Source organism: Gymnoscopelus braueri, assembly GCF_963280865.1.
Source record: "Gymnoscopelus braueri genome assembly, chromosome: 15".
Classification (NCBI taxonomy): domain Eukaryota; kingdom Metazoa; phylum Chordata; class Actinopteri; order Myctophiformes; family Myctophidae; genus Gymnoscopelus; species Gymnoscopelus braueri.
Window position 1 is genome coordinate 4,437,250 of NC_137620.1, and position 12,117 is coordinate 4,449,366.

General features: G+C 41.5%; 1 protein-coding gene across 1 annotated transcript in view; it reads right to left on the reverse strand.

Moving 5' to 3' along the window:
• Positions 1-12,117, reverse strand: part of ablim2 (actin binding LIM protein family, member 2) — a 147,941-nt gene that overhangs the window by 16,556 nt on the left and 119,268 nt on the right. The window contains exons 17-19 of the mRNA XM_080452056.1: positions 7,623-7,660; positions 6,158-6,269; positions 3,876-3,934 (exon numbers count right to left, since the gene is read on the reverse strand). Of these exons, the coding sequence (XP_080308182.1) occupies positions 3,876-3,934; positions 6,158-6,269; positions 7,623-7,660 (209 nt within the window). The remainder of the gene's footprint in view (positions 1-3,875; positions 3,935-6,157; positions 6,270-7,622; positions 7,661-12,117) is intronic.

The following is a 12,117-nucleotide window of genomic DNA, read 5'->3' on the forward strand; positions in this document are numbered from 1 at the left end:
AGCCTCTTAAAGTATCTCCGTAATCTAACGTTTCTTTCGTAAATGAAATATACTACAGCGTCACAAAAAAGCATTAGAAGTAGCAGATCTGCAAGCTCGAAACTTTTGAGCTTGTAGATCTGCTACTTCTGATGCTTTTGAATTTGAATCCTGAAAAGTATACAGAGACGACTTGCTTTTGCCTTGAGCTAGTTTTGCATTTCATTAACCTCTTAAATCCTATACTTCGTGGACTGGGGTCCCCCAGGGGTCTATAATACTTGGGCCGCTGAAAATAGCCAATCTATTTCCGATGAATGTTCGCCTGATGTGATATGCCTAGAACAGGGCCGCTAGCGTTTATGTGGTTATTCTTTGACCGTTGACTTGAAAATGGCAAAGAAGTTTAGGGATAATGGGTAAGGCACCGGCCTTGGTGTAGACTGAAAAAAGTGTTCCAAGTACAGAAACAACTGCAGGTCCAGTTAACTAAATCTAGAGGGTTTAGGTGGTTAACGTTTAATCCGCGGGTGCGCTTTGGCGTAATCCCCTCAGTATGGCGACAGGCACACCTCATTGCCCTTAACCCATTGAGACCGGGAAAGCATCTGTGTCATTTTAAGATTTAATTGGCCATTAAAAAAAAAAAAAGCTCCAACTTTTTCATGTCAAAGACCCCCAAAATGATATGTATTTGGCTGTGGACCCCCCATCTCAAAATATGTTGTTCCAGGGACCCCCCAGAAGCACAGATCGGAGTTTTGGACACATTTTCAAACATTTGGACACATTTTCAAGATTTTTCAAAAAATAGCAGATCTACAAGCTCGTAGCGCGGCACTCGGTGCCGCGCTACGAGCTTGTAGATCTGCTATTTTTGAATAGCCAAGGAAATCTAAAAAAATACGCAGACGCGTTCCCCCGGTCTTAAAGGGTTAACGAGCCCGACGAGCCACTTTCCAGTTGCCTCACGGAACGCGACGCTCCCTCAGTAGGACGGGCGAAAAAAATCATAGGAATCAAACGCACGCACGCAAACCCCCCCTGTAAGCCCCGAGCCTGTGCCAGGACCTCGTTCTAGCTAAACTACAAAACCACAAGAACAAAGGAGGAGGAGGCCTGAACGCTGGTAAACGCCAGGTTTGATCCACGTATGGGCCGTTACGTCGCTAAGTGACACGTGTGTGTGTGTGTGTGTGTGTGTGTGTGTGTGTGTGTGTGTGTGTGTGTGGGGAGTTGTTGGCGCGAGCGTACGGTACACCCTGCAGCCAGCTGGGGCTCAGGGGCGACCGTGTGTGTGTGCGTGTGCGTGTGCATATGTGTGTGTGTGTGTGCGTGTGCGTGTGTGTGTGTGTCAGTGGTGGAAAAATTACTCGAATGTTTGACTTAAGTAAAAGTATCAATACTGCAATGTAGAAGTACTCTGTTACAAGTGAAAGTCCGGAATTCAAAGTTTCCTTGAGTAAAAGCACAGCAACAGTATTGGTATTAAAATGTACTTAAAGTACCAAAAGTAAAAGTACTCAAATGTTTCAAAATAGCCTATGTATAAAATAGGGCTAAAGTGGTTAATGTATGTTTTGTAACGTAATAATTTATATCTGCAAAGTAACTAGTAACTTAAGTTATCAAATAATTGTAGTGGAGTAAAAGTACAATATTTACCTCTAAGATGTAGCGGAGTAGTAAAAGTATAGACAATTGGAAATACTCCAGTAATGTAAAAGTACCTCAAAATTGTACTCAATTACAGTACTTGAGTAAATGTACTTCGCTACTTTACACCACTGGTGTGCGTGCGTGCGTGCGTGCGTGCGTGCGTGCGTGCGTGCGTGCGTGCGTGCGTGCGTGCGTGCGTGCGTGCGTGCGTGCGTGCGTGCGTGCGTGCGTGCGTGCGTGCGTGCGTGCGTGCGTGCGTGCGTGCGTGCGTGCGTGCGTGCGTGCGTGCGTGCGTGCGTGTGTGTGTGTGTGTGTTTTTTGGGGTTGCCAGCGTGCATGTCTCGTGCCATGATGCCATTGGAACTGGCCAATGGGAGTCAGATGTGAGGGGTGAGGTGATGCCACGCAAACTCGACTGACCTCACATGAGAGAGAGCAACTAACGACATAACAGTTCATATTTGTTTCCTTTTTGTTTTTCCACTCGCTAGATCGTCAATTCGCTACGGTGTAGAACACTGGGTCATAACCGCAATCCTAGGAACACACAGTACTGCTGCTATTTATTCTATTTGTTCTAATTGGCGATGTCGGTCACTAGCTTAGCAGTAATTATCTGAAGTACTAGAAGACCTGAGGCAGATTCTACCAATGCCTTCTAAACCAGTGGTTCTCAACCTTATCAGGCCGCGACCCCCCAAAATAATCAAATTTGAACTGGGGACCCCGCAAAATAATCATATTTGAACTGGGGACCCCGCAAAATAATCATATTTGAACTGGGGACCCTGTAAAATAATCATATTTGAACTGGGGACCCCCCCCACCCTCACAAGAGTTGTGGCATTATAATTTAGTTTGACTCAGTTCCCACAGATAACTATTGTGCAAATAGCAGATCTACAAGTTCACAACGCCTCGCAACGCGAGCCGTTGTGAGCTTGTAGATCGGCTATTTTCACAATTTCTGTCTCTTTCTTATATTATTTGACAATTTGGCCAATGTTTGAGCAGTTTTTAGAGTATAGTTTGTGGACTTATGATGCAGTAATTCAGTGATTCATTTAATTTCAATGTATTATTTTTTTGTATTAAAAAGGTCTTAAAAGTCCTTAAATTGTCATCTGGGGACCCCCCAAAAATCATGTGGGGACCCCCCTGGGGGTCGCGGCCCACAGGTTGAGAACCACTGTTCTAAACCAGTAGTTCTTTCAAGCATTTTTACTCCATTCAAAGTGAATGAGGTTTTTAGTCCAACTTTATACTTGATTGTATTACCTTAGTAAACATTTTCATAAATACGTTGTTTTAAATCGCTAGTTTAAATTATTTTTCTCAATTATCATGATATGCGTTTAGTAAATGATACTACCATAATACAAAAAATATATAATGATACAGAGTAGGGTATGTTTCTAGGGCTTCTACTGGTTCTACTGAGTGAAGACCCGCCCTCGCTGCGGTTTCAGCCAATAGCAGGCGTTTCCGGTTGCTTTCCGGGACCGGAAGTATCCAAGATGGTGGATTTGAATTTGCCGGAAAAAGTGGCTTCAAAGCGGGTCTGTCGAAACCAATGGGTCACGTGACGGTTCCCTTCGTTCATATTTTTTTTACAGTCTATGGGAATATATCATAATTGGAGAACATTTTTGTAAAAAAAAATGCAGATCTACAAGCTCTACAATGTGATGCATTGTGATCTTACAGGCTATTATATTATCGGCTATTCTTTGCGAAGAGGTTTGGTGTAAAGGAAAAGAAGGAGAAAAAAAGGACCAAGTAGAGACCTCTGGGGGACACCAGATGACTGAAGTACATAATGGTTAAAGGGAATTTAAATTTTTACTCTGGCTTTTGTGTGCACTCCAGACAGTTTTTTTCTCTTTTAAAAAAAAAGTTGCTTCATTCAATATTTAGATATTTGATATTCATTTGATCAGACATGCCCCAGTTCTATATAACCATGTTAGACTCATTGAAAACAGACGTCCCTGCTTCTGGTGACTGATATTGTCTTTCTAATGAATGTTAGACTCATTGAAAACACAGGTCCCTGCTTCGGGTGACTGATATTGTCCTTCTAATGAACGGGGAGACCTTCATTTTTTAGATAAGTTATTATCTGCTAATATTTTCTGTAATCTAATACATCTACAAATCTCTCCCTGGTAAAGTCTCTTTTAAAACAACCAGTCCCACCAATGTAAGGTCAAGGTAAATAGGACCAGATACTGTACCTTGTATATGCCATTCCTTCCATATCCGGGTAAGGAGGCTGACTTATTGTAGGGGAAGTCTGCCGGGGAAAGAGAAAGGAACATTTTCACACATTGGCTTAAACATTGGCATGTTTAGAAGTATCAATTCTGCAATGTAGAAGTACTTTGTTACAAACAAGTCTGGAATTCAAAATGTACTTGAGTAAAAGTACAAAAGTATTAAAATGTACTTAAAGTACCAAAATTAAAAGTACTAAAGCATTTGAAAATAGCAGATCTTGTAGATCTGCTATTTTCAAATAGCCTTCGTATAAAATAGGGCTAAAGTGGTTAATGTATGTTTTATAATGTAATAATTTATATCTGCAAAGTAACTAGTAACTAAACCTTGCATACAGTATACTTGTAGTGGAGTAAAAGTACAATATTTGCCTCTGAGATGTAGTAGAGTAGAAGTAAAAGTACAGAACATTGGAAATACTCCAGTAAAGTAGAAGTTCCTCAGAATTATACCTAAGTACAGTACTTGAGTACATGTACTTAGTTACTTTACACCACTGGATCTAAGTAAAATAAATAAAGCTGGAGATGAGTTCCGTCATTTCTTGACCCAATTTCTATGCTGAAACCCTGACAAGCTCATTGAATAAATTACACAGTAACATCCTCAGAGTTCATTAATCATTTACCACCTTGTAACTCTGAGAGTGTAAAATGGACCTGTAAGGGTCCATTTGGTTCAATTTGTACAATCTCAGAGTTACAGACCTTTGAGGATCAATTTGGTTCCATTGTACACTCTCATATAGCAGAGTTAAAGTTGTACAATGCAAATTCACAACTAACGATTTTTAGCAACCTCTGCTGGTCACTACCGTCACTGCATACAATTTCCTTAGTCCTCGATTACCCAGAATTCCATTCGTTTTCACCGGAAGCCGGAAGCGTTTCAAAAAGCGATCTTTTAATTGTTTTATACTATCTACGGATCGTTTCTCTTAGCCAGTGGAGCATTAGTTACCATGAGCTGTGCTTTCTTTTTCTGTTCTTTTTCGATCTTCCAATCCTACATTCTCTTAAAATCAGCGTGAGGTTCCTTATTGTTATTAGCGCGATAGTTCCTGGCCAAACAGGAAACCGTTGCGGTAGTTCCTGGCCAAACAGGAAACCAGTGCATTTCCACCTCCGTTTTCCGGCCAGTTGACGTCATTTCCCCGGGAAAGTCCCCCCAGTCCACGTTCAATAGAAAATATATAAATAAAAGGCTTCCGGGGGTGAAATTCATGGAGTGGGTGTTGTGAAACTTTTGCCACTCACAAAAGATATACAATTTAACTTTAGTTTTGTTGAAAACGTTACCTAGTATGCCTTTAAAGGTAGGGTAAGTGATATGTTTTGGTTAAAACAAAACGTTTTTTGTTAAAAGGTTAAAGCTCTATATTCTGATATAATCATTTCTATCAGTGTGTTTCAGTAACAGGAGTCTCCCTGTCTATCCAGCTCTTTAACAGAAAATACATTTTCAAGTGGGTGACACAATTCCAGCCAATCAGGAGAGAGTACCCATTTATCAGTTTCAGTTTTATAATGTTCCAGTTGCGAGGGCACAGTGGCGCAGTCGGTAGCGCTGTCGCTTCACAGCTAGAAGGTCCCGGGTTCGATTCCCGCCGGGGGCGCTGTGGGCGCTGGGGACGAAAGGGCCTACTCTATGTGGAGTTTGCATGTTCTCCCCGTGTCTCAGGGTAGTTAATACCCTCACAAAAAACATGTAGTAATCCTGGTCGCTATATCGCCTCCCCCATGACAGCCGGGGCGTCTGATGGAGGGGAAAGGAACTGGTTGGAATAACGTGTTCCTTCCACGCACTACGTCCTACTGGGAAAACTCCCCCTGTCAGGTGACAAGAAGGTCAGTTGGCTCTCATGCATTGAAGGAGGCATGAGCTTGGTCCTGGGCTCCCTAGGCTGGTGAGGGGAGTGTAGCGCCCAGGATCACTTGGCACCGGGTGAACAAAAAGGGTTACAAAATCGCGGGATAAAACAATTAAAAAATAAATAAATAATGTTCCAGTTGCAATTTGTCTGCTCGTTTCTTTGTTTCATCACTTCCAATTCCACTGGTTTTACTGTATCCTGTGTGAGCTCTCTACCCTGATTGGATGAAATGCATTTTCTGTTTACTTTTAAGAGCTGGATAGACATGGAGACTCCTGTTAGTGAACAAACACTCTATAGCAACGAGTACTATCAGAATATAGAGCTATTTAACACTTATCTTAACAAAAAGCGGTACACACTCACTAGGCTCGGAGGTGTCCATGGGCAGGCTGCTTGTGGACTTACGTGGGTCCAAGAAGTCTTCTGGACCCATCTGTCCGTCAATCTCACTCTTCAAGATCATCCAGCTGGTCCTCTGCCGAGAGAGAGAGAGAGAGAGAGAGAGAGAGAGAGAGAGAGAGAGAGAGAGAGAGAGAGAGAGAGAGAGAGAGAGAGAGGGGTGGACAGAAGTGTGGATGATGAAATGACGGAGTTAGTTTATTAGTAGATGGATGAATTTGTGAAAAGTTGACAAACAGTGACTGACGTGAAGCAGATATAGATATGCACACACACTGTTCACACACACACACACACACACACACACACACACACACACACACACACACACACACACACACACACACACACACACACACACACACACACACACACACACACACACACACGTGCAAGTGTACTAGGGCTGGACTATATATCATTATTATATCAATATTGTGATATAACACTTATAACACATATCATGATGTTACAATAACACACAATCCATTTAGTAATTTGGGGATATTGTAACATCATGATATGGCATACTGTATATCTATTTCTGGCTTTAATCACTTAAACATTTTCTATAATATAATATAATCTAGAAGCTCACGCATCGAACTGCATTTGCACTTGTATATATTTATTAATTCTTAAATTTAAAAGCAAATGTATATTATTCTCACAATATCAATATATAGAGGTATTTGTTATGGGTGTGCCGATATATCGTCCCGCGATATATCGCGATACGTTTTCATGACGATATGTATCGTTTTGAGAAAAAAATATATCGTTTTCAAAAATAAATAAATAATAATAATATATTAGAATAATAATCAGACATGCAAACAGCCCCGAGGTGAAAAGGGTGACAACATGTAGTTTTTTCGGCTCAGGTGTCACACTATTGCCCTATTTGGATTCAAAACGGCTATTGTAGCTGAAAAGCTACAAGTTCGCATATCTGAATAATGCAAAAACAGAATTATTTGTTTGCATTTGCTTTTTTTCTCCCCCATATATTTTTCATAATAAAAAAAGTGCGTATCGTATCGTATCGAAATCGTATCGAAGTTGTGAGCCAAATATCGTATCGTATCGTTTGGTGAAATTAGTGTATCGGCACACCCCTAGTATTTGTCAAAACATATTTTGATATTTGATTTTATCCATATTGTCCAGTCCTAACGTGCACACACACAAACACGCACGTGCGCGTGCACACGCACACGCACGCACCCCCCCCACACACACACACACACGCGCCCACACACACGCAAATGGACACACACGCACGCACACGCACGCACACGCACACCCGCACGCACAAACACTCACACACACACGCACACGCACACGCACACGCACACGCACACACACACGCACACGCACACACGCACACACACACACACACACACACACACACAGAGCGTCGACCCACCTTGGTCTCATCCCCATCCTGCCAGGAGCCTCTAGACGCTGTAAGACAGGTCACATGGTTACACCACACTTAATTAACCGTTAATGTGGCCGGCGCACCGTCACACACGTCCACGCACATCTGCCTCGTGTGTGTGTGTGCCATCACAAATCTCCACATCCTAGTGGACTGCACTATGCACTTTCTTTGACTGATATTCTTGCCTGTGTTTACTTTTATTGAGTGTTTTAAGTTGTTTTTATAATGTTTTTTATGGTTTTATTGTAATGGAGCTTCTGACCACAAGTTTTTCACATGTATGTACCTAAACAGTGAATCTGAGGGCTTTCGCAGAAAATTGCAGATCGACAAGCTCACAACGCGTCGCATCCACGGCGAGATTCATGCTGTTGATGCCAGGTCATCTATCTATTTATAGAATTCTGTGCAATGCTCTGGTCCTCTGGGTTCAATACATCTTCTACTCTGCCCTTCTACAAGTGTTGATTTTGTCGACTAAAACTATGTCTGCTGACTACCTTTTTTCACTTACGTGAACTAAATACAAACTAAGCTATGATGACTAAAACTATGACTAAATAATACTGACAATTTCATCAACAAATAAAAACTAGGCTAAAATGTTTGGGAGGGACTAGTGGAGAAGAGATCCAGCAAGACAAGTCATCATGGGTGCGCGTGGGTGTCACAGACCGAAAATAGACGATCTACAAGCTCACAACGCGTCGCAGCGCGACGCGTTGTGAGCTGGTAGATCGGCTATTTTCGGCATGCAGCTAAGGGAAACGTTTTTTTATGATATTTAGTCGACTAAAACTAAATATGACTATAACTAAACAGAATTTTATTCAAAGACTTTATTAAAATGTGCTGTCAAAATGAACTCTGCCGCCTACCAGGGCACTTAGCCCTTATGAAGAGAGACATGCACATAGTACTCTCTCTCTCTCCTCAATATATTTTAGACCAAGTACTTCTGTCTCCGATTGTATTTGTGTGTGAAACACAAAGATCGCGTCATTATCATTCCACTAAACTCATTTCGGAGTCCCGGTGTCTGGGGGGGAGCGCTACGGGGAATATATTTCTGCGTGGGAGTCGATCAAAAAAAAGAAAAAAAAAGAGGAAAAAAGTATCTATTTCATAAGGCAGACAGACAGCGCACGCCATAATGCGCTCCCTTGTCAGTGACCTCACGTCTGTAATGATACGTGCAATCTGCGCTGCGGACAGCTCGCTCGTAAATTCATAGAAACACGCCATATGCTGCTGATTTACAGTGCTTGTCACATTTGATAAATAGAAGAGATGATATTTCTTTCGGCGATAAAGAAGTGCCTCGGGGATGTGTGCGTGTACGCCTCATGCACGGGGGACGTCGTTATCTAAGCTAGCTTGGCTTTCTCCAAAAAGCCTGATTTATACTTTGTGGTACGACGGTGTCGGCGCGCACGTACGGTGTGTCACGTGTCGGAAATGACGGACCTGCAGGTCTTGCTATTGACTGCGTATATTATTGGCATAAGTTGTTCCAAAAAATTGGGTCTGCCTTTTGATGAATTGAATTGGTAGGAGACTCTATGCACAGCAGCCATATTGGAAAGAAATTGGGCCTCTTCCTTACTTCCTTCACAGGTGTTACCAATGATTCTAATGAAGGCTCTGTTCCATTTAGTGTAGCACAGTGGTTCTCAAACATTTCAATTGCAAGGACCCCCATAACTCTGAGAGAGTACAAATGAAACCAAATGGACCCGTAAGGGTCCATTTGGTTACACGGGAGTTACACGCCCGTAAGGGTCCATTTGGAACCCACTCAAGGAACCATGAGGGTCCCTGGGTCCACACTTTGAGACCCACTGGTGTAGCAGAGTGTTTCCAGTGAGCAACAATGCACAATATCAGCACCCTGACTCTGTTTGACCAGAATGGAACAGAGCCTTCATTAGTATCATTGGGAAGTATAAGAAGAGGCCCAATTTCTTTCCAATGTGGCTGCTGTGCATAGAGCCTATTGAGTCTCCTACTGAGCAGCCACCCGGTCATCGAATTAAACACTAAACAAATCTCCATGAATTCAAGGCTTCATGTAATTCAGTAATGTAATTGATAGAAAACAAGTATTCTTTTGGCTGAACTACTCCTTTAATCTGGGAGGCATTGTTATCTACCCTATAGCTAGCTTGTCTTTCTCCAAAGCCTGATTTGCATTCTGTAGTGAGTCGCGTGCCAGAAATATATATGTCCGGCACGCGACTCTAGCCTGCTGTATGACCAAGTATACATTGGCATGAGTTGTTCAAAACAACAACAACAACAACAACAACAACACACAAACAACGATGTAGCCACAACACGACGGTTAGGAAGAACATATAAACACTAAGTGACGTTCACAACAACACCAACACAGTGAATTATGGGAATTAACGCTCCCGCCCCAATCACATCAATTAGACGTACAGTACTTGTACAGTCAAGACCTTTCGAAAATCAACCAATGAGGCGGTGAGATGGGCGCCGCTGAGCATGATGGGAGGAGGAGATGAGCGGGACATAAAAGAAGCAGCAAGGCAACGGCCACAGGAATCAGTTTCAACCCCACGAGGATCTGGATTCGCTATGTCGGCAGTGGTGTAAAGTGCATTTACTCAAGTACTGTACTTAAGTACAATTTTGAGGTACTTTTACTTTACTGGAGTATTTCCAATATTCAATACTTTTCTACTCCACTACATCTCAGAGGCAAATATTGTGCTTTTACTCCACTACAATTTACTAGTTACAATTTTGTAGTTACTTTTCAGATATAAATGATTACATTTTAAAACATACATTAACCCCTTTAGCCCTTTTTTATACCTAGGCTATTTGAAAATAGCCGATCTACAAGCTATTTAATTTTTTTTTTGTACTTTTACTTTTGGTACTTTAAGTACATTTTGATAACAATACTTTTGTACTTTTACTCAAGTAAATGTTTTAATCCGCACTTTTACGTAACAGAGTACTTCTGCATTGCAGTATTGATACTTTTACTTAAGTAAAACATTTGAGTACTTTTCCCACCACTGTATATCCGGCTTGCGGCTTCAGTGTTTGTTGAAATAACGATTGCCTTGTTTTGGTCAGTGTTGAATCAAGCAAGGCAGAGATTTGAGATCATGTTTATTATGTGTAACACGTTCCATCTGTGTTTGGGACGGAGCGTTTTCTGATGTTCGTACTCGCTCGCCTCAGATGAAGTTACACACTAAAGCCAATTGGAGATTGGGGTGGTATCACCAGGGCTGTCACGACTACAAAATTTAAGTTGATGATTAATTGTCATACAAATAATTGCAATTAACGATTTAATTGGGTTTTTGGCATTGAACAGTGGAACATATGAATCAAAATGTAGTTTCTGTTTGCCTTTTAGGCTTTGTAATCAAAACTCATTTGACAAATAACTTAAATATACAAAGAAATAACTGACATATTTGATTATTTTATACTTAAAAAAAAAAATATTTTGACAATTGACGAGTATGCAAAATAATTGTGATTATCTCAAATAATTGTGATTAGACGATTATGTAATAATTGCGACAGGTCTATCTATATGTCAAAAAACGGGAGATTGGGGTGGTATCACTGGCAACAATGAGGTCCCACCATGGGTCTGTCCTAAGACCCCTTTCCCTTTGCTGCTTTGAGCTTGTTGCTGGGAAAGGTCGACAGATCCGGGAGCTGAGATTCAGGTGTGAGTCATTGCCTTGTACCTACTGTGTATATACTCAGTTGTGTGACATAAGAGTCGCTTGCCGACCAGATCTGTTATTTTCCCGGCAAGCGCCGCAGCCGCCGTATAAAACGGAGTATAAATTGAGCTTAAGTTGCGCACACTGAAGTGGACACAGCTGTCTCTAATGATTGGGCTGATTTGATCTTTGTGACATGGTGTCCCAAAGTATTAACTCTTTTCTCCCCAGGTGTGCACTTGTGCTGAGAACCGCCGGTCTACATTTATAATCTCTTACACCAATCCTATATGCAGTATTATATACAGTAGGGTCACTGGTTCTCGATGTGGGGTCCGGGGACCCCCAGGGGTCCTTGAGGAATTTAAAGGTTTATAACAATGACACTGAGGATTTAATATTTGTAGATTTTTGGGTCTCAAAGAAACAAAATCTCATCCATGGACACATTAATTCGCCAAATTCTGCTATGGCCCAGCCTGCCAAGGACGAGTTTGGACGAGTTTAGAAAAATTATTTTAAAAAAAATCAAACTTTTTTCTTTAAAAAAAATTGCAGATCTACAAGTTCACACAACGTGTCGCGGAGCGCCTCGTCGTCAGCTAGTACATCGGCTATTTTTGAATAGCCGAAGTAAACAGTAGAGTGAAGGTATCGTGAAACCCTAGGTATAATCATGTATTTCAACTATGTTGCAGATTTTCTTTTTACATTTTCATGTTAATTGTAAAATAATCATGCGTGCAAACTGG